This window comes from Thamnophis elegans, chromosome 16 (assembly GCF_009769535.1).
Source record: "Thamnophis elegans isolate rThaEle1 chromosome 16, rThaEle1.pri, whole genome shotgun sequence".
NCBI classification, from domain to species: domain Eukaryota; kingdom Metazoa; phylum Chordata; class Lepidosauria; order Squamata; family Colubridae; genus Thamnophis; species Thamnophis elegans.
This window is the reverse complement of record NC_045556.1, coordinates 13,170,760-13,194,385: the sequence shown is the minus strand read 5'-3', so window position 1 is coordinate 13,194,385 and position 23,626 is coordinate 13,170,760. Positions and strand designations below refer to the sequence as shown.

General features: G+C 42.7%; 2 protein-coding genes across 2 annotated transcripts in view; both read right to left on the bottom strand.

Annotated features, from left to right (window-relative positions):
- Positions 1 to 20,650, bottom strand: part of LOC116519307 (kinesin-like protein KIF7) — a 41,538-nt gene extending 20,888 nt beyond the window's left edge. The window contains exon 1 of the mRNA XM_032233145.1: positions 20,609 to 20,650. Within this exon, the coding sequence (XP_032089036.1) occupies positions 20,609 to 20,650 (42 nt within the window). The remainder of the gene's footprint in view (positions 1 to 20,608) is intronic.
- A 1,786-nt stretch (positions 20,651 to 22,436) lies between these two features.
- LOC116519306 (ammonium transporter Rh type C-like) overlaps positions 22,437 to 23,626 on the bottom strand; it is a 28,516-nt gene continuing 27,326 nt past the window's right edge. The window contains 1 exon segment of the mRNA XM_032233144.1: positions 22,437 to 22,508. Coding sequence (XP_032089035.1) covers positions 22,437 to 22,508 — 72 coding nt within the window.

Below are 23,626 nucleotides of genomic sequence, written 5' to 3'. Positions count from 1 at the left end.
GAAGTTCGCTTCCAGTTATTCAGGATACTGCTTATAAGCGCTACTTGCTTAGAGCTCAAGCATTGTTAGAGAACCCACAAACCCACTGCAGGGTCTGTTACTATTGTTCCACTCTGGGAGGAGGTTTCGAAGTGTTTCTAGCAGGACTACCAGTTTCTGTAACATCTTGTTTCTTATGCCATCCACCTGGTAAACTTGCAAGATTAGTTTTTCTCACCATGTATGGATGGCATACATCTGAATTAAACTGTGTTGTTTCTCTGCGTCATATAATATATGTGGGTTATACATAATTTTGAATTGATTCATTTTAGAAGTTAGAAGTTAGAATAACAGAGTTGGAAGGGACTTTGGAGGTCTTCTAGTCCAACCCCTTGCTTAGGCAGGAAACCCTACTCTACTTCAGACAAATCTTCTTAAAATGTCCAGTGTTGGGGTATTCACAACTTCTGGAGGCAACTTCTGTTCCACTGATTAATTATTCTAATTGTCAGGAAATTTCTCCTTGGTTCTAAGTTGCTTCTCTCCTTGATCAGTTTTCAAGCTTAATATCATTGACTGTGAGAGGGGTCTTGGAGTCTTAGTGGACAACCAGCTAAATATGAGTCAGTAGTGTGCAGTAGTAGCCAAAAACGCCAATGCAATCCTAAATTGCATTAATAGAGGGATACAATCAAGATCAAGTGAGGTACTAATACCACTCTATAAAGTCCTAGTAAGATCACACCTAGAGTAACATCCAATTTTGGTCACCACACTATAAAAAGATGTTGAGACTCTAGAAGACGTGCAGAGAAGAACAACCATGTTGATTAGGGGACTGGAAGCTAAAATATACAATGAACAGTTGCAGGAATTGGGCATGGCTAATCTACAGAAGAAAAGGACCAGGGAAGACATGATAGCAGTCTTCCAATATTTGAGGGGCTGCCACAGAGAGGAGAGGGTCAAGCTATTTCCCAAAGACAATGAATAATGGATGGAAGCTGACCAAGGAGAGATTCAGCCTAGAAACAAGGAGGACCTTTCTGACAGTGAAAACAATCAACCCAAGGAACAGAAGTTGCCTTCAGAAGTGGTGGGAGCTCCATCACTTGAGATTTTAAAAGAAGAGACTGGACTGCCATCTGTCAGAAATGGTGTAGGGTCTCCTGCTTGAGCTGGGGAGGGGGGGTTGGACTAGATGACCTATAAGGTCCCTTCCAACTCTGTTAATCTAATAATCTGTTATCTGTTATTTTTGTTTTCGCCTTCATTGACGGGCAGTCAAACCATCTGTGGGAATCCTTTCCTCGTGGTGGAATTTTACACCAGAATCCTCTTGTCTTTCTTTTCTCTAGCTGATGTCCATGACTTTCAGTTCCATTGTGACTTGACCAAAGGTGGCATGATTGTGATTGGTTCTACACACACACACACACACACACACACACACAACCCCTTATGTGGTCTGAATGATGATTCTTATGGGATGTGGGAAGAAAGGAGGGAGACTTTGTCTTTCTCTCCAACCCTGACAAACAACACAGTTGTCCTTTTCTATTCAGGATCTTCACACGGTTCAAGCCCCAGACAACACACACCCTGATCTAGACTGAATCAATGCCAAATCAGTATGCAGAGGTAGAATCCACTTGGTAGTGGATTAGCATAAACACTCTAGGAGGCAAATAGAGATACAAACAGCCCCTATGTGCCATGTGGAGATGCCTCTTTGTTACTTGGCTCTCTCCCCTCCTCCCTTTAAGTACAAAGTTGCAGACGTCTGTTAAATGTCAATTATGGGTGGGAAAAAAAGATGTCTGCTTAAGTCTTAGTTATGGGCTTCTTTTTGCCACAGAGATCTTTTTTAAAAAAAAAAATGAGCGAGAGACTTAGGCTAACCCAACAATGCATCCAGCTATCAGATGTGGAGGTTGCAACTCTATAAACAAGCCAGAGCTTTAATGGAGGCTGGCGGGAATGCAAATGAATAAGAGGAGAAGCTTTCAGAGGGTGAGCATCTTGTCTTTTTTTTTTTGGGACTTGGGAGGAGTGGGAAGGAAGGATAATAAAATAAAAGGAGGCGCAAGAGAAAAAAATAGACTTGCTTCGAGGGGGAAAGACAATTCACTGTTATACATTGGGATGCTTTCACTGATATCTGTTGTCGTGCCTTGGAAAGCTAGGAATAAATTGGAATGAATTGGAATAAATCCAGGGGCATTAGAATATTTGGATAGGAGCATTAAGTTCTCATTAAGTTGAAGTCCCAGAAGACATCAATTGAGACTTCAAGAAGGTCCAGTAAAAAGATACGCTTGGAGGAACAATTCTTAACCACATGTCCCGTTTTGGATATAGAAACGAATGCAATTCCTTTATTCTTGATGCGCCTTTTTCCTCTAATCAGAATAATTTAGGTTTTCATAGGATTTATAAAAAAAAGCAAACAAAATAGACAATATATTTCACCAGTGGCAATCTTGCTCTGAGACTGAAAAAAACTATTGTCTGGTAGACTGAAACCAAACTCATGTATTTGGAGATGAGATGATGCTTTATTTGGGTGAGATTTGAAATAATTATTTTAGACTGCAGTATTTCCATAACTTTCTACTGAGTTTTGCGTTCAGGAAACATGCTGGCGAGATCCTGCACCTTCCTACCTGAATTTCAATGCAGGATCCAGGCCCCTCATTTCACCTAGGTGATTTTTTAAATGTGATCAGACAAGTAGCTATTTAATAACCGTATATCATAACACAAAGAAAATGGGCAGAGATCCTATCTCCTATCTAGTGACCTACTGAAAATGTAGTAACCATGCACTTAGTGGAGAGTGATAGATGTATATCCTATATTTCACTGGACAATCCATTCTTGGTGGTGCCTACAGCACACTGTGATGAGGTCGGAATGACAAGAGCAAAGTGATGTCATCACATCCAGTATATGCTACAATTGTGAACCTACATCCTGATAACAAGTACAATAACCCAAATCACAGCTTTTGTGTAATGAGACGTGTTTCACCACTTGCCTCCACCCAGAGGACCTTATCCCCTGCCTCTTTCATGTCTGTTCCACTAAATCTCAAGGTAAGAAAACGGAATGGAATCCATCCCTGTTCATTATTATCTTCTTTTAACTATTCCATAATTCCTTGTGGGGTGAGTCTGGGGGAACTGAATGGAGCAAGCTGGGTTTTTACTGGCCAGATGCCCTTCCTGTTGCCAATGCAGAATTTTTTCAGCAGATATATTTTCATTGTGCCCAAGAGAGAAATATCTGCCTCTACCTAGGATTGAACTCACAGTCTCCTGAATGTGAAGTGAGAGCGCCACTTCTAGGCCACCACATCACTCCAATGGAATCCATGGACTGCAAGGCGATCAAACTGGTCAGTCCTAAAGGAGATCAACCCTGAAGTGTGCCCCAACATCAGCTGCACATCACAAAGTGAGGAACCCTTGGTACTAATGAGCTTTCTTTGCCCAGTAATAGAAGATCCAGAAGAGACACGAGCTCAGAGAACATCAAGAACTCAATAGTACAGTTCCCTATAGGGCTGTCCTGCTTGTACAATTTTGAAGGAGCTTTCCTGCCCCAAGCTGAGGTTTCTTACTTTGCTTTGCTTCCCGCTGTCAGCAGTTGAACCATCTTCTCCTGTCTACATGAGAGATCCTATCTGAACATCTATTTTCCCATTTGCAATGTATGGCTGTGAAAGTTGAACTGTAAGGAAGGCTGAATGCCAAAAAATTGATGCCTTTGCACTCTGGTGCTGGAGAAGATTTCTGCAAGTCCCTTGGACTGCAAGGCGATCCAACCGGTCAGTCCTAGAGGAGATCAACCCTGACTGCTCTTTAGAAGGCCAGATCCTGAAGAGAAACTTAAATCCTTTGCCCACCTAATGAGAAGGAAGGACTCCCTGGAGAAGAGCCTCATGCTGGCAAAAGAAGAAGGCGATGGAAGAGAATGAGGTGGCTGGATGGAGTCATTGAAGCAGTTGGTGTGAGCTTAAAAGGACTCCAGAGGACGGTAGAGGACAGGAAGGCCTGGAGGAACATTGTTCAAGGGGGTGCAATGGGTCGGACACACAACTTTGCAACCAATAACAATGATTGAAAATAACAACAAGAACAAGAACAACAACAATAATAAAGAACACTTCAAAAAAGCAAGTACAAATTTAGTAGAAAGACGTGTAGCGTATGGGGACTAGGATGTAAAACTAAACACCTGTTTTGCAGAGGAAGAAAACTATGAAATTGCAGTAGAATAGGCTTGAGCCCAATCCATGCCCTCACCCATTTTGTTGCTTCAGATATGACATTTCCCTCCCCCTCCCATTGCATAAAAAGTTAAATGTAGCTTTTGTCTTCCAAAGGTTCCCCAGAGCTCAACCTTGTCATAGGTTTTCAGTCTGAATTGTCACTTGGATATAGTTTGCAGTGCTAATCTGGGTTTTATTTTCAAAGAAGGATTCATGGCAGAAGACGGAGTTCAAACTGCTCACTTATCCGTAATTAGCCAAGGATATTCAAATTGCATTAATCCAGGTCAGATAATTTTACTAAATGATGTGAAGTTAGGGAATGAACTTGTCATTTGTGGTCCTCATTTTTAGTTTTTTTTCCCCTCTGTGAACTGTTATGGCAATCTTTGCAAGGGAATAGATAGAGGAAAAGAATTTAAGTTGATGTGGAAAGGTAAAAGTTCCCCTCGCACATATGTGCTAGTCGTTCCCGACTATAAGGGGCGGTCCTCAGCTCCATTTCAAAGCCAAAGAGCCAGCGCTGTCCGAAGACATCTCCGTGGTCATGTGGCCAGCATGACTAAACACCGAAGGTGCATGGAACGCTGTTCCCTTCCCACCAAAGGTGGTTCCCATTTTTTCTACTTGCATTTTTTACATCCTTTTGAACTGATAAGTTGGCAGAAGCTGGGACAAGTAACGGGAGCTCACTCAGTTACGCGGCGCTAGGATTCGAACCACCGAACTGCCGACCTTTCTGATCGACAAGCTCAGTGTCTTAGCCACTGAGCCACGGCGTTCCCTAGTTGATGTGTACATACACAAAGAAATGGAGCATTTTTGTTCTGTTCTGATCTGATTTGCTAATTCTGAATTGTTGTTGTTGTTGTTCATTACACAGTCAGCCAGATACTGGATCTGGCATTTTTATCCACTTATTCAGTCCTTCCCAAGGACCTGGGATATGCAGATGTTGTCTGGTGGACCAGCACTGATGATGTTACCTAATTTGGCTAATGAAACATCCACAAGGAAACAACCAAGTTCAGAGAGCACCAAGGACCCCCTCATTTCAACCCTGAGCTACAGATATTCTCTTTTATTGGTGGTATTAAAGGCCTTGTGGAAGGATGTAAGCTCTTCCAGGTGAAGTTGCCTTTTGCAATTGACTGGTGGTGATTTTGTCAATGTCACTGATATTCAAGTGGTGCCTGCATTGTTATCATTAATTTTAACTTCACCTGTTATATATTATGGTCAACTCATGGTGGCAACATGCCTAATCCTGCTGCCTCCTAATTTATGCCCTTGAAATGATCCTGGTGCCTTAAAAAGGATGAGAAAAGCCTCTGCTTCTCATTTTCGTTATAGTGATCATAATCACTATTTTTTGCCTAAATAAGAAGCTGTCATACTTCAAAGCAGGTTTCCCCCCCCCCCCGCCCCTCTTAAAACAAAGATCTTCTCTTTAATTGTTATTTCCAGGAACATATTAAGGTTTCAAATTTCTCGAGAGATAGGGAAATAGTTACATCTTTGCATTTTTTAAACCTGCCATACTTAAACTCGGTGAAAAAGTTTCTACAGAGATGCTTTATGCTTTTCCTCATTACGGCTGATCCCTAAGTCCCTCTAACAATACCCTGAGTTGTTATGCAGTGGGAAACTTCATGTTTGTTTGAATGGGGCTGGGAAAAAACAGGTCCTGTAGAGGGACATTTATCACCGAATCCAGCAAAACTGTGAGACGGAGCAGCCAGCATGTTTTATGACCACTGAAGAAGGGCAAATGAAAGGAGCTACCCTTGTCTCCTTATGCAAATCCTTGCATCCTTCTCTACACCCCCAACCCCAGACGCTCCAGAGAAAGACGTTGCAGTTATATGGCTTGGAATTTGAGAAGAGATGTTATCTGCCAATCAAATGCCATTGAAGGAGAGAAAGAGGGAGGGAAACTCACCCTATAAAACAAGTTGTTTGATCTGAATCTCCTTATCCTGTTAACCTGAGGACGGCCAGTCTAGGCCTCGGCCCTCCAAGTGTGGGCCTCACGCCACTTTGCCTAGCAACAAGGCCAAGACCAGCGCCGAAGAAAAGGCCCATTTTTGTCTGTGAAAGATTCATCATTTGGGGCTCAAAGTGGTCCCTCCCCTCTTTCAAATACTTGTCAGCAGGGAGAATACAGCTTAGATACGAAGCTGATCAGATCATAGCTAAGCTGCACTCCGTGGCCACTAAAACTGCCAGCAGACTTTCAAACAACTTCACAGAGTGTCTGCCTAATGTTATGTCTGGAAGGGCGGTGGAGAGAGGCGCGGAAGACAATAACGTCTGCTGGAGACTTGTTCCAATTCTTATTTATTCCCCTCGGTGTCTGCATGTCCAGATTTCTGGGCCCCGGGTGAAAGACAGGGGTGCAGTTGAGTCATTTGACATTTTTGGACATAATGAGCTGATGAATGACCTCTGGATGTGCATAGCATTGCAGAGGGGAAGCAAGCAACTCATAGGGACATAAACAGTATTTTGTCGTAGATGTGTGATGGTGTGTGTATTTGTGTGTGTGTGTGTGTGTTGTGTGTGCATTCTATAACAAAATGCTATTTATGTCCCCATTTGTTGTAGATAAAGAAATGAAGGGAGACTAGTATAGATCTATTTCAAGTTATTTAGCTCTCATCAGTGAGCCATACTCTTTGCTGGGATTCGAACTTGGGCTGCTTACATATTAGGCAGTTGTATTAACCTCTAAGACACAGGTTCTTCTCCTTTTATCAGTATGGTCCCTCCCTATTTGGGCAGATCAGGTGGTTTGACAGAAAAAAAAACACTTAATCTCTTCCCTGGCTCAGCTGATAAAAGGAGGAGAACTAGTGGCTTAGAGGTTAATACAACTGCCTAATATGTAAGCAGCCCAAGTTCGAATCCCAGCAAAGGTATGGCTAGCTGATGAGAGCTAAATAGCTTGAAATAGATATATATTAGTCTCCCTTCATTTTTTTTATCAGCAAAAATGTAACACAAAATGGTTTGTTGTGAAAGTGACTCCCTGGAAGGCTCCTGGAGTGGGGCTGAAAGGTGAAAGGGAAGCATTATGCTCCCTCCCATATTTGGGCAGAGCAGGTGCTTTAACAAAAGAAAAAAAAATACTACAGTATAAGCGAACTGATTAGATGCCACCCAAAAAATACAGTATATCCGGCCTGCTTCAAAATCATCGGTGATGGAATTACATTCTAGATCCCATTTGATGGATCTAGAATTTGGAGACAATGTGCAGGTACTCTAGACTCATCTGCTGGGATACTCAGAGCAGCTGGCGACAAAACTTAACAGGGGATGCAGCTGCAAAAATGGTCAATGTGATTTTAGACTTCACCAACAATAGCATCGTTTCTGAATCACAGCATTGGTCGTGCTTCAGTGGTGGGTTTCAAAATTGTTTGATCCTACTCTGTGGGTGTGGCCTCCTTTGTGGGTAGCTTGCCACCCATGTGACCGGTTGGGAGTGGCTTGCCGCCCATGTGACCGGATATGAAAATGCCGACGACACTTGTCAGAACCACCTTAAATTACCTCACACACAGCACTGGCATGCATAAGAACATGATGTAAACTTGTTTTTTAAAAGGCATCTTTGGTTTGCGTTAAAACAACTTCAACACACGCAATGTTCTGATTGCACCACAAACGCAGTAGTCATCCTTACCTTTCACAGAGGCACTGAGTTTTATAAATAGGAGCGATAGTGTGAATAATCATATTCAAGGACCAGTGGTGGGTTTCAAAAATTTTTGGAACTTCTTCTGTAGGTGTGGCCTGCTTTCCGGGTCCACTGGTGGAACCTCTTCTAACCCGTTCGGTAGATTTGACGAACCGGTTCTATCGAATAGGTGTGAACTGGTAGGAACCCACCTCTGTCGTGCTTCATTCTGAATATGGATTTGAGTCTGAAGAAATCCAATGGAAACTAACTTGGTCTTGCCAATAATGCACATGTTTTTCTAACCCTCCATTAACTTTTTACTGGCTTGTCTCTACATAGAGCAGGGCATGCAGGAATTCATAAGCTGATAATTAAGGAAAAAGAAATGCAAGCAATTGTGTATGAGGCTAATAGCAATTTTTCTCAAGAGGATCTTCGGGGGTGGGGGGGATGTTGTTTTTAAAAAACAGCCAATGCGATTTGCTTGTTTGTTTAGGGGATTTAAATCTCCATACTCAAGAGTGTCTAATATTATAGTATGGAAATCCAGTCATAGAGATGGATGTCTCGTGAGTTCTTATGGCGTTGAGAGTTGAATCAACAATTCATGTGGAAAATTGCCCAATAGACGTAATTGTCAACTTAGCTGAATAGGACAGAGGAGCATTGGGACTTCTCTTGAAGTTACAGTTTGTGATACCTGTTTTACCTCCAGCAGAAAGAAAAACACAATGCTGGAATATCTACAGAGATTCGCAGTCACAGTCAGGTCAGGCTTGTCCCCCAAAAAGTGCTTTTTTTCAAAAAATTGGCCTGCTTGCCAAGTACCTCCAATAGACTGATCAGATCCCACAGATTAGGCCATCCGCCGAATTCCAGCTGCCGGCCAATGCCGACTGCGGCGACTACCCGAGGAGAGCCTTCTCTGTGGCTGCTCCGACCCTCTGGAACGAGCTCCCCGTGGAGATTCGAACCCTCACCACCCTCCAGGCCTTCCGCAAAGCCCTTAAAACCTGGCTGTTCCGACAGGCCTGGGGCTAAAGAGTTGTTGCCCCCCTTCTCGAATGGTATGGTTGTTGTGTGTTTTTAAATTTTGTATTGTTATGTCTCGTCTTTTTTATCCCACTGTCTGTACCTCCTTCCCTGATTGAATTGTGAGCCGCCCTGAGTCCCCTTCGGGGAAAAGGGCGGCATATAATGTAATCAATCAATCAATCAATCAAAAGTTAATTGTTTATCCTTGAAGATGTTTTGCTTCTCATCTGAGGAGCGTCCTCAGTTCTTCAGCCAGAACTGAAGCTTCTTGGATAAGGAGCAAAACATCTTCAAGGAAAAATAAAGAAAGTCCAATTGCCTTTTGAAAAAGCACTTTGGAGACCACCATGAGTGGAACAGGCTGAAAAGAATATTGGTAACTGGAAAAAAATATTTTTATGACCTTCCCAAGCAAAGAGCTTGTGTTTGACATGTTTGTGATCGTAGCCACACTAAACAAGTGAGGAATCATTCTGTTAACTGCTAAGAGCCACTAAAGATGACATTTGCCAAACTGTACTAAATGTTACTCCTGTATCTATCACTTTAGAGCACTGCATAACCAAACAACTAAAAAAAAAAAATAACTACAAAACAGTTTTTTTTTGCACGAATGCCATCACTCTGCTAAACAAACTAATTCGTTCCCACACTGTCAACTATTCACTAAGCCTGCATTGCTATTACTATTAGTCTTCTCATCGTTCCTATCACCCATCTTCTCCTCGTTATGACGCAGGACTAGTAACTTTGTTGCTTGTAATCCTTACGATTTATATTGATATTGTTTCCTGATTGCTTATTTGTAACCCTATGACTATCCTCAAGTTTTGAACCTTATGATTCGTGAGGAATGTATCTTGTCTTTTTATGTACACCAAGATAAATTCCTTGTGTCCAACCACACTTGGCCAATAAAGAATTCCTTCCATTCCATTCATTCCATTCCATTCCATTCTATTCTATTCTATTCTTTCTATTCTATTCCTGCCACTAGCTGAGAAAACATAATTGTCAAGCAGGACCATGGACAGCACATGATGGAATTGTCCTTAGGACATTGTTTGCAAGGGTTCCACCACACAACCGCGGTCGACTAAAGCGCGTGTGACTAAAGCGCGGTGACAAAACCGCGCCGTCAAAAACGCGCGACAACAGCGCGCCGATAACAGCGCGCCGACAGAAGCGCGCTGTAACATAACCCTAAAAAATAACCCTAAACCTAACCCTAACCCTAACTAAACCTAACCCTAAACCTAACCCTAACCTAACCCTAACCCTAACCCTAACCCTAACCCCTAACCCTAAACCTAAAACCTAAACCTAACCCTAAACCTTACCTTAAGTTAAATCGCGCGTCTGTCGCGCACTGTTGTTGGTGCGCTGTTGTCGCACGCTTTTGACTTTCCGCGGTGTTAGCGCCGCGGTGTTGTCGGCACGCTTTTGACTTTCGCGGTTATGTCGTGCCACGGTTTGCAGCTGGCTGAGGAATTCTGCAAATGGAAAGCCATCCATCTTACATTTGCTGAGTTGAGAACTATTGGTGTAAGAGAATGTCTGTCCCTCCCAAACAGACAAGCCGGACTGCACTTAGCAAGCCATGGAATGGATGGATAAACACGTTTCCCCTGTCCTTCTGATTTACCATTAAACCCAAGCCCCCCACGACCCACATAAAACTACAGTATTGCTCTGTAGAAGGCTGCTACTTATCTTTACCTTGCAAGAGGATCACCTCTGTAAAACATTAAAGGCAAAGGTTCCCCTCGCACATATGTGCTAGTCGTTCCCAACTCTAGCGGGCGGTGGCTCATCTCCGTTTCAAAGCCAAAGTATCCAGCGCTGTCCGAAGACCCTCCATGATCATGTGGCCAGCATGACTAAATGCCAAGGAGCACAGCATGCTGTTACCTTCCACCAAAGGTGGTCCCTATTTTTTTTCTACTTGCATTTCTACATGCTTTCGAACTGCCAGTTTGGCAGAAGCTGTGACGAGTAACGGGAGCTCATTCCATTACGCGGAGTGAGGGAATTCGGAACCGCCGTGCTGCCTGATCTTTCTGATCGACAAGCTCAGCCTCTTAGCTGCTGAGCCAATGTGTCCCTTAGGAAAACAATTAAGAATAACTAAATAACTAGAATGCTCCATGTGTTGTAGAGGGGGCAAAAAACCCAACCCTCACAATTCCTTTGGTTGTGTTGATATCAAGTAATATCACCGCATCTCCAAAGACAGCCACATCTCCAAAGACAAGCCACTTTCCCCAGAACTGAGCAGGCCATGCTTCTCGTCCATTACCACAATGAATAAAATAAGGTCAGTTGAGAGAAGAATGGACAAACCCCAGTGTCCACTCAAGCAGACAATTTGGCTAGTAAACTGACATTTACAAGGGACGGAGAGGAGGGGGGAAGCAAGCCTCTCGCTTGTGCTTCAGAGGGCTTCACCCCTGCTGGTTTACTGGACATTGGGGCTAGTTGCTGATTAGAAACCGTATGTCCCTTTTCAAGAGCTCAAAGTGATTGGTTGCGTTAATCTGATTACAATTCCCCCCCCCCCCACATCCTAGATTTCTTTCAGAAAACCCCAGGAGTGCTATCACATACGCATGGAGATTGGCAAGCGCACACACATGGTGACAGGTATGGTGGCTAATGTGTCCATAGGAATGGACTTGGCTTCTGGATGTACAGTGCATGCATCTCTACCTTCAATAGCAATAGCAATAGCATTTAGACTTAATATCACTTCATAGGGCTTTCAGCCCTCTCTAAGCGGTTTACAGAGTCAGCATTTGCCCCCACAGTCTGGTCCTCATTTCACACCCACCTCGGAAGGATGGAAGGCTGAGTCAGCCCTGAGCCAGTGAGATTTGAACAGCCGAACTGCAGAACTGCAGTCAGCTGAAGTAGCCTGCAGTGCTGCATTTAACCACTGTGCCACTTTGACTCTTCAAGGAAGAGTACAAAGCAATCTGACCTAAGCAGGGGACATATCATATGAAAATATGAAGAAGGGTTGCAGGAACTGGGTAGGTCTAGTTTAATGAAAGAAAGACTAGGGAGACTTGATAGCAGTGTTCCAATATCTCAGGGGTTGCCACAAAGAAGAGGGAGTCAAAACTATTTTCTAAAGCACCTGAGGGTAGAACAAGAAGCAATGGGTGGAAACTAATCAGAGAAGCAACTTAGAACTAAGAAGAAATTTCCTGACAGTTATAACATTAATCAGTGGAGCAACTTGCCTCCAGAAGCTGTGAATGCTCCAACACTAGAGATTTTTAAGAAAATGTTAGATAACCATTTGTCTGAAGTGATGTAGAGTTTCCTGCCAAGCAATGGGTTGGACTAGAAAACCTCCAAGGTCCCTTCCAATTCTATTCTATTCCATTGCCCCCCATCCGCCTATCTCAAGTTCCTCTCTTTTTTTATGTGAATCTCAGGATGCTTGAAAATTTCTCCAAATTTCCCGTGCTGATACAAACTTCCTGATTTGGTGAAACATGCCACAGCTGCACCTCTAATTTTTTGGGCTCACATCTTCATTCTGCAACCTTCCTGGCTGTCCACATTTTGCAATCTAAAGAAATACAGTAGGAGGAATGAAAAAAGTTCTTCCTGATAAGCAACTTAGAGCTAAGGAGAAATTTCCTGACAGTGAGAACAATTATCAGTGGAACAACTTGCCTCCAGAAGTTATGGATGTTCTGTCACTGGGGTTTCTGAGAAGAGATTATACAACCAGTTGTCTGAGATAGTATAGGTTTTCCTGCCTTAGCAGGGGGTTAGAATAGAAGAACCTCTAACCAAGGTCCTTCCAATCTGTTATTCTGTTAAAATACAAATATGCAAACATGCCCTTCCTTAGAACAACACACACAGATGTACACAATTTCAAGGATGCAACCATGAGCCTTAAGCATCAAGTGTGCCATGGGACTGTAGTCCCTGGATTGACAATCAGCATCTCACAAGGAGGTCCTGTATATATCGAAGCTATTGCTGTCTGGCATCACATTTGTGGAGACACATGCAGAAAGACTCAGTTATTTTTACTAGGTATATGTACTGACTTTACAGTGGTAGAGACTAATTTGGTTCTACACCTACTAACGGCAGCAAGACTGTTGGTGGCGCAATACTGGAAGAAGGAAGACTTGCCTACAACTCAAGAATGGACATTGAAAGTTACAAACCTAGCCGAGATGGCTAAAATATCGCATATCTTAAAGACCATTCAATGAGAGATATAAACGAGACTGGAAAAATGGATTGACTATATACAAAACAAATATGGGACTAAGAAATTACAGATAGCCTATGCTTAAGATTAGGAACATCTAAACTGCTCAAAGTTAGTGTAACAGGAAGAAGCTGAGTTCAATGCAGAGATGTTATTAATTTCCTTTTTTTAAGTTTCCTTTGTCTTAATATATTTTAGACTGTGTTTGTTAAAAATCTATACCCGTGTACGGGCTCTGGGAAGTCGGGGGGGGGAGGGAGGTGGGGTGTTCGGGGGGAGGGGGGGAGGGGGATATATAGTATGTGTTAAGATTCAGAAAGACTGATTCAAAACATAGCTTGTGCAGAGAATGCAGTGAAACCAGGGACCACGGACTGCGACAGACAGACAGACCCGAGTGAGGAAGTACAAAGCGAAGTGTGCCATGGAAATTCATCTGTAGGATAAGAGTCAAAGCGTGAAAGGAATACAAATAACGCCGAAGAGGGCTCTCCGTGGATTCAAGAACTATCGTGCATTTGACATGGGTTGGCCTTAAAGACGATTCTTTAGCTATGTGGGGAAGCAAGCAATTGGAACATGGGCCCATCGATTCCGTTCAATTGAATTTTTGGACCCAGACTAAACTATGGAAGTGCCCTAACCTTACCAAAGTTCAATAAATAAATACTATCAATATTCAGGCTGGAAGCAATGGTGGTTTCCCCCCCCCTATAACTCTCCAGATGCAGTCAGCAGGAGAAGCTTGTGGAGAAAATAAAAGGATGGATATCAAAACTTTAAAAAAAAAATAGTTGGATGCTTTCGTTGTGCTATGAGGCATATCTTCCTCCAAGCATTTTGGATGTGATTCCTCTATAAAGAAAACATTCTAGATGGGCACTTTGCCAAGGGCTCCTTCCAACTGTCTTTGCAGAGGTGGGTTCCTACCAGTTTGCACCTGTTCGGGTAGAAACAGTTCGTCAAATCTACCGAACCGGTTAGAAGAGGTTCCACCAGTGACCCGAAAGCAGGCCACACCTACAGAAGAGGTTCCAAAATTTTTGAAACCCACCACTGGTCCTTGGATATGATTATTCCTACACTATCATGCTCCTATTTATAAAACTCAGTGCCTCTGTGAAAGGTAAGGATGACTACTGCGTTTGTGGCGCAATCAGAACATTGCGTGTGTTGAAGTTGTTTTAACGCAAACCAAAGATGCCTTTTAAAAAACAAGCATACATCATATTCCTTATGCAGGCCAGTGCTGTGTGTGAGGTAATTAAGGTGGTTCTGACAAGTGTCATCGGCATCTTCATATCCGGTCACATGGGCGGCAAGCCACTCCATCCGGTCACTGGGCGGCAAGCCACTCCCACAAAGGAGGCCACACCCACAGACGTATGTTCGAACAATTTTTGAAACCCACCACTGTGTCCTTTGGCCTTCCTTAACAACCCTTTAGCTCCCATCCTAACAGTCATTTCCCTGAGATTAAGACAAACCCCTTAAAAAGGATGGGGGCAATACATTTGGCTGCCTTAGGGCAAAGACCATGATGATTTGGTGGATGGTGATGGTGATGGGTGTGGTGGATGATGATCGATGATGATGATGAGGGAGGGAGGAAGGAGGAGGAAGAGGAGGAGAAAGAGGAGGAGAAAGAGGGGAGGAACAAAGAGGAGGGAGAGGAGAGGGAGGAGGAGGAGTGAGGGAGGAGGGGAGAGGGAGGAGCAAGACGTAATACCTTGAATGAGGCTGCCACTTGACTTACAACCATTTGTTTAGTGACGGTTTCCGAGTTGGCATCAAAATAGTGACTTGTAAGTGGTCCTTGCACTTACGACTATCACTGGTTAAGTGACCAAAATTCAGACACTTGGAACAATTCAGTGTGACTCACTTAACAACTGTCTTGCTTAGCAATGGAAATTTTGCTTCCAATTGTGATCATAAATTGAGGACTACATCTATCTATTCATCCATCCATCCATCTATCTATCAAACATCCATCTATCTATCTATCTATCTATCTTCTATCTATCTATCTATCTATCTATCTATCATCTCTATCAACTATCTATCTATCTATCTATCATCTCCTCTCTCTCTCTCTCTATTTATCTATCATCTATTTATCATCTCTATCAATTATTATCTATCTATCGATCATCTATTTATCATCTATCAACTATATCTATCTATCTATCTGTCTGTCTGTTTATCTATCTATCATCTATCTATCTATCTATCTTCTATCTATCTACTACCTACCTATGAAGAGAGAGAGAAGCGAGAGAGAGAGAGAGAGAGAGAGAGACCTACATGTTTCAAAGCAATTACCAAGCAAGATGCAACCAGAACCGATGAATCCTTCAACAACCAATTTTTTCTACCTTCTAACCACGACTTTCTGCATCACCCTTGACAAAGAACCTAGGAGAGAAAAAAATTGACCAAGACTTCTGGTCCTTGTGACTGTTCTCTCTCTCTCTCTCTCTCTCTCTCTCTCTCCTCTCTCTCTCTCTCTCTCTCTCTCTCTCTCTCTCTTTCCTCACCCCTTCTTTAATCAAAGTGATGGCAGATCAAGCCAAGCCAAATCCTCACTTATCTTGACAGACGGATCTCCTTCACCCCACCTCCCCATGCCACACAGAGGGGACCCTCCTAGCTCTGGAGCCTCTGCCTTTGTTGCTTTCCACTCCCTCCCCATTTCCACAATGCCAACAGTCCAATTAGACCGTGTCTCATGTGCTTCCATCTTTGCCGACAGTTAAGTAAGATGCTGCTGCTGGCAGCTGCTGACAATTCCAGAACATGTGATAAAGAGAGACAGGTTTGGGGTGGGGGGGTGCATGGGCCCCTCTTTCTACCGCATAGAAAATGAGGGTGTTGTATCCCAAGGGCACACAAATGGCTCACATCCAATTCGTTCCTTGGGTGTAGAATATAAGCAGACACCGTGGAGAGCAACTCTCCTTTTGAAAAGAAAGAAAGAAAGACGAAAAGAAGAAAGAAAGAAAAAAGAAAGAAAGAAAGAAAGAGGAAGGAGTGAAAAAGAAAGGAAGGAAAGAAAGACCGAAGGAAGGAAAGATGAATGAATGAGAGAGAAGAAGATGAAGGATGGATGGATTGGATGGAGGATGGATGATGGAAGGATGGAGAGGAAGGAAAGGATAGAGATAAATAGATGAAGGAAGGAGAAGGAAGGAAGGAAAAAAGAAATAAAAGAAAGAAGAAAGAAGGAAGGAATGAAGGAAAGGAAAGGAGAAAGGCAGGCAGCAGAAGAAGAGAAGGAAGAGAAGAAAGAAAGAAAGGAAGGAAGGAAGAGAAAGAAAGAAAGAAAGAAAGAAAGAAAGAGGAAGGAGGGAAGGAGAGATAAACAAAGAAAAGGAAGGAAAGAAAGAAAGATGAAGGAAGGAAAAATGAAAGAAAGATGAAGGATGGATGGAAGGAAGGAAAGATAGATAAATAGATGAAGGAGGAAGGAAGGAAAAAGAAAGGAAGGAAGGAAAGGAGGAAGGAAGAAAAAGAAAGAAGGAAGGAAAGGAAAGGCAGGCAGGAAGGCAGAGAGAAATAATAAATAATAAATGAAAGAAAGAAAGAAAGAAAGAAAGAAAGAAAGAAGAACGAGGAGCTTCTCCCCAGCTTCAATATCCAGTTATTTTAAATGTGCAAGCAAGTCCTAATATGGGAGAAAATCGGTGCATCACATAAGCATCACTTGGAATATGAACATTTGGGTTCCAATTTTGGTCCCACAATATAAAAAAGGTTTTTGAGACTTTGGAAAAAAGTGCAGAGAAGAGCAACAAAGATGTTTAGGGGTCTGAAAGCGAAAACATATGAAGAACAGTTGCAGAAACTGGGTATAGCTAGTCTAAAGAAAAGAAGGACCAAGAATGACATGATAGCAGTGTTTCAATATTTGAAGGGCTGCCACAAAGGAGAGGGGGAGAACCTATTCTTCAAAGAGTGACCAGGGGGGCATTTGCTCAGGTTCACCTGATGCGCCAGTTGCAGCCCTACCTGAACCGGGAGGCCCTCACAACAGTCACTCGAGCCCTTGTGATCTCTAGGCTGGAATACTGCAACGTGCTCTACATGGGGCTGCCCTTGAAGAGCATCCGGCGACTTCAGCTAGTCCAGAATGCGGCCGCGCGAGGGATTGTGGGCGCACCGCGGTTCGCCCACATAACACCGATCCTCCGTGACCTGCGCTGGCTACCTGTTGATCTCCGGGTGCACTTCAAGGTCCTACTTCCCACTCACAAAGTGCTCCATGGTAGTGGATCTGGCTATTTGAGAGACCGCCTTCTGCCAATTACCTCCCTGCGTCCCATCAGATCGCACAGGGTAGGCCTCCTCCGAATCCCATCTGCCAGTCAGTGCCGACTGGCGACTACGCGGAGGAGAGCCTTCTCAGTCGCAGCTCCGACGCTATGGAACAATCTCCCCGTGGAGATCCGCACCCTCACCACCGCCCAGGCCTTCCGCACGGCCCTTAAGATCTGGCTATCCCGTCAGGCCTGGGGATAAAAAATCTGAGTTCGTCCCCTCCCGAATGATGAATGAATGTTGTGCTTTATTTTTAATATTATGTATTGTCTTACGTCTTTTGTCTTTGTACCCCCCTCCCCGTGTTTTGTAAGCCGCCCTGAGTCCCCTCAGGGAAAAGGGCGGCCTATAAATTATAATAAACACTCTAAACACTCTAAATTATAATAAATTATAATAAACACAAAGCACCCAAGGGCAGGGCAAATGGAAACTAATCAAAGAGAGATGCAGCCTAGAACTAAGGAGAAATTTCCTAGCAGTGAGAAACAACCAACCAGTAGAACAACTTGTCTTCAGACGTTGTGGGTGCTCCATCACTGGAGGCTTTTAAGAAGAGACTGGACAGCCACCTATCTGAAATGGTGTAGGGTCTCCTGCTTGAGCAGGGGGTTGGACTACAAGACCTCAAAAGTCCCTTCCAACACTGATATTCAATGTTCTAAGGACCAGTCTCTGTGGAAGATAAAACACGGCAAACGTCGGTCACTTTTTGTAAAAATGCCTTTACTTACAACATTTACAGATTTAGGAAAGCAAAGTTGTGTGTTGCAGCCTCAAGGCCTTAATTGGTTTTGACGAAGCCTAGTGTCCCGTTGGGTAGGTCAAGATATTCCTCAGACTGTGGTCAACCATTCAAGACCTGTAACATAACTTAGGTGGTGGTTCTTCCATGCCATGAGAAGGAATCTCACCTGGGAGCCCTTTGAGGGCTGGTTGACATATCCCCCCCCCCCCGATGATTCCAGAATAATCTGGAATCCTTTGCAAAGTCAACCACTTTGTTGCTCTAGGCTGTCCATCACTAGATCTTTTTGCAACTACTTTATTCAAATACCCCCCCATCTTGATGACTTTATTTTCTGGCATCCCTATTTTGGCAAAATTTGCATTACATTCATTCTCTTTTTCTCAGTCTTACAACATCTATGAAAGGAACGGTCTTCTCCCTTGATTGGCAGGTTAACTTTGGATTCCTTGATGAAGATGTTGGTTAAAGCATCCAGCTAAAAAAGATCCATCGGGTTGACTCCTTTAAAAAAAAACAACAACTCTAAAAAATTGGGGAGGTGACACTCGCCTGCCCAGAAACCATATCCATTCTTCCGTATGACTTCTAGTTTTATCTTTCCTAATGCTTTCGACAAATTTACCTAGAATGGCAGCTGTAATTTTTAGCTTCCTTTGCCTTCTTTCCTTATCGGTTTTTTTTTTTTTTTTTTTTTTGAAAAAAAGAAAACTAATCTCCAGGCCTTTAAAAAAAAATACACCAGCCAATTTTAGGGAAAGTTATATGCTTTTGCTAAAACTTCAGCGATTTCATTTTAAGAGCTCTATGGGGAAGGCCTCGCTCATCTTTTTATTTATCAATACGCTCTAAAATTGATTGCTCATTACTTCAAAGGTTTTTTTCTTCTCATAACTTGTTTTGGTTTTAGCAATGTGCTTATGAATCCAGGGATCCCACCCATCTCAACTTCCTTATTATTTGGTTGCATAATTGTTTAGTGCCAGAAGTTCATGTTAACAAAATATCTTCATTTGAGTGATAATATTTTTCCCTTCTTCAGTTTCCTTGATTCTGCTGTTTTTTTTTTAAAAAAAAGGAATTCCAAAAGCAGAAGTTGATCACCCTATAAGAGAAAGCAAGAAATCCCATGAGTTTAGCTTACCTTAGCTTAGCTTGGTTTAGCCATACAACGAAATTAAATGCCGCCTTCAGTGTACATTATAACTATAAAAATAAAAACACAAACACACATCCTTCACGTTCTATATAATTAAAATTGAAAACCTGATATTGCATTAATATAGCACTATACCGTAGAATTCAATATAGTTACTGCTCTGGGATAGAAGCTGTTTTTCAACCTATTTGTCTTTGTTTTTTATTATCCTGTACCGCAGTGGTTCCCAAACTTGGCAACTTTAAGACTTGTGGACTTCAACTCCCAGAATTCTCCAGCCAGCAGAGCTCTGCTGGCTGGAGAATTCTGGGAGTTGAAGTCCACAAGTCCTAAAGTTGCCAAGTTTGGGAACCACTGCTGTACCGTCTGCCAGATGGTAATAGATTAAAAAAAGGGTGCCCAGGATGAGATGGATCTTTAAGAATGTTTCAAACTTTCTTAAGGCAGTTGACTTTGGCTGCCAGACCTGCAGTTATATCCCTTTTAGGATCTTTGGCCTGCCACACTCTCATTTCATTATGCTGTTTCATTAGTGTAGTAGTTGGGAGTGGGGAATAGAAAGGAGTAGAATTGTGGAATGTGTTGTTGTCATTCCTTTCTAGAAGCCCAAGGTCATCTTTTGTCTCTGCACCTCTGCACCTGAACGGAACCAGCTGGGTGGGGATGCCAGCGTGGCCGAAGAAGATTGGACCATGTGATGGATTTATGGGTGTGGGGATAAGATCATGAACTTTCAACTGGGTGGAATCCAAAGAAGTTTTTCAGATTTGGGATTCCACAGATGTACCAAGATGTCTGACTTATTAAATTGGAACTTTAAGGATAGTTTTGCCTTGGACTCTGATTTAATTCTACATGATACTTGTAATGCTGACACTCTTCCAAAGAGGGGAGAGGGGCAACCCATGATCCTCTGAGCAATGACGTTGACCCTCTGGAGTGCTGTCCTATCTGCCACTGTGCAATTGGGAAACCATAGATAGTTGTAGTAAGTTAAAATACTCTCTATGGTGCAGAGGTAGAAGGTCAACAGCAGTTTTTCATTCAGTTGTTGTTTCCTGAGAAGTCTCAGGCAGTATAACCTTTGACCAGTGCTACAATGTGAGTGACCCAGATCAGGTCTTCTTTTGTGATAACACCCAGAAACTTAAACTCACCACTTGCTCCATTCGGTCTCCATTGATAAGCAAGATCTGCATGTCAGATCTATTCCTTCTATAGGCCCCTTGGTCTTATGGGTGTTAAGGACCAAGATATCATCTCCACACCACAAAAGCCACCAGTCCACCTGTGTCACTTGGAAATATTTCTTATTGTCTACTTATCAGTCCCTTCTCCAGCTTTGGACCTGACAAATATTTTGTATTCTGTAACCCAGTGTTTCTCAACCTTAGCATCGTTAAGAGGTGTGGACTCTTAATATGGTGGATTATGCAAAATATCTTTAAAAGAAGGATAAAGTTTACTCCTCAGTTATTCTTACTAGGTATATGTACTGATTTTACAGTGGTAGAGAGTAACTTGATTCTGCACCTAATAATGGCAGCAAGACTATTGGTGGCGCAATACTGGAAGAAGGAAGACTTGCCTACAACTCAAGAATGGACATTGAAAGTTACAAACTTAGCCAAGATGGCTAAAATATCGGCATATCTTAAAGATCACTCAAATGAGAGATATAACGAGACTGGAAAAAATGGATTGACTATATACAAAATAAATACGGGACCAAGAAATTCCAGTTAGCCTATGCTTAAGATCAGAAATGATTTAAATTGTTTAAAGTTAGTTCAGCAAGAAGAAGCTAAGGTCAATGTAGAATGTCATTAATTTCTTTATTTCGTTTTTTCAATAGATTTTAGACTGTGTTTGTTAAAAATCCATACCGTGTACGGGTTCTGGGAAGTGGGGGGGGGAAGGAGGAGGGGGGGTTGGGGGGAGGGGGGAGGGAGGGAGGGGTATGCATTAGGCTAGACAAGAATTTGGTGGTAAACTAGAATTATTTTGACATACAAAAAATTGTACTTCGATGTCTTACTGATTGAGGAATGATGAAATGTTTGTTTTAAAAGAAATAAAACTTTGAACACAGAAAAAGAGGTGTGGACTTCAACTCCCAGAATCCCACAGCCCTCTTCTCGCGGTCAAAGGATGTTGTTGTTCCTGCATTGCTTTAGCAGTAAGGTCAACAAAGAGAGCATGCAAATATCTTTCTTGCTGCAAATTTTCGGACCTCGCAGGCTTCCACCAAATGCTGAGGCCTTATGATCAGGTGTCTCTTCTATGGAGATTAACAAGATTTTGGAAGTGGGAGCAGCCAGGAAAGTCACAGAAGGACGGGAAACATTTGAAACCCTCTGAACATAAGGCAGAAAAACAGAAGCCCTTTTCACAAGGGTGGGGAGAGGAAGGGAGGATAAGATTATGATAGTGCAGGCTGGATGTTGGCATTGGAGTGATGCGGTGGCCTAGAGGTGGAGCTCTCACCTCACAACCAGGAGGCTGTGAGTTCGATCCTAGGTAGAGGCAGATATTTCTCTCTCTGGGCACACTAAGAATATATCTGAGCAAAACTCCGCATTGGAGACCGGAATGGCATCCGGCCAGTAAAAACTCTGCTAGCTCCATTCAATTGCCCAGACTCCATCCCACAAGGGATTATGGGTTTGTTAAACGATGATGGATGTTGGCATTTTGAAAATCAGCTGGCCACTAAAGAATATCAGGAAGGAGATTGGAAGCCTGCCTTATAAATTAAAAAAAAAAAAAACCTCCTTTCCATTGAAAGCATATAAAACTCAGACTTTAGGCCCTATTTTTGATGAGTGGCGCAAGATATTTGTGCATTGGTTTCATTTGGACTTTAGTGCCCTTGGAGAACCTGATTGGGTCTGCGCCGTCCTGTAATATTAAAAAAAAAGGAAAGAAATGAGATGGCATATAAAAGAGTTGGCTGTCTTACCCTTCGTCTGTTGATGTCCCAAGTTAAGGGTTAATCCCAGGCTTAGCATTGGAGTCATGCATGCAGTAAAGGTTGCTCTCTTCATCACCCGGCACCTTTGGAAGGGGGACAGAATGCGGGGTGAGTCCGAATCACCTCTTTTTTTTTAAATCCCTCTTCCTTTTGTATCAATTGCTTTTATCCACCTGAAGGCACAGCACTCTCAAGATATCTGGACTAGGGTGTCTGTGGCACACAGCTAGGTGGCTGAGAAGGATGGGAGTTAGAATCCAACACGCCTGGAGGGCATGTATCTTCGGCAAAGCAGGAAAGCTGGCAGCCTGTTATTTGGCAGGCAACAGTGCCACCTAGTGGCCGAACATCTATCCTCATACAGTACATCAGGTAGATTAGATAATACTGTACATAGATGGATGGATGGATGGATGGATGGATGGATGGATGGATGATAGATGATAGATAGATAGATAGATAGATAGATAGATAGATAGATAGATAGACAGACAGACAGACAGACAGACAGACAGACAGACAGACAGACAGAGATAGATAGATAGATAGATAGATAGATAGATAGATAGATAGATAGATAGATAGATAGATATAGGTGGGTTTGGTGGGTGGGTGGGGGATGGATCGATGGATGGAGGGATGAATGGAAGGATGGATGGATAGATGATAGATGATAGATGATGTATGCATGTATGTATGTAGGGCAGACAGACAGACAGATAGATGATGGATGGATGGATAGATGATATAGATAAATGAGAGAGAGAGAGAGATACCGTAGATAAATAGATGATACATAGATAGATAGATAGATAGATAGATAGATAGATAGATAGATAGATAGATAGATAGATAGGTGGGTGTGTGGGTGTGTGGGTGGGTTTGGTGGGTGGGTGGGTGGATGGATGGATGGATGGATGGATGGATGGATGGATGGATAGATAGATGATAGATGATGTATGTATGTATGTATGTATGTATGTATGCATGTATGTATGTAGGACAGACAGACAGATAGATGATGGATGGATAGATGGATGGATGGATAGATAGATATGGATAGATAGATATTGATAGATAGATAGATAGAGAGAGAGAGAGAGAGATATGAGAGAGAGAAAGAGAGAGATTTCTCTTTCTGTCTCTGCTCCCACATATCTATCTGACATATATAATATATGCTGCGTTGTTTTATATCCAG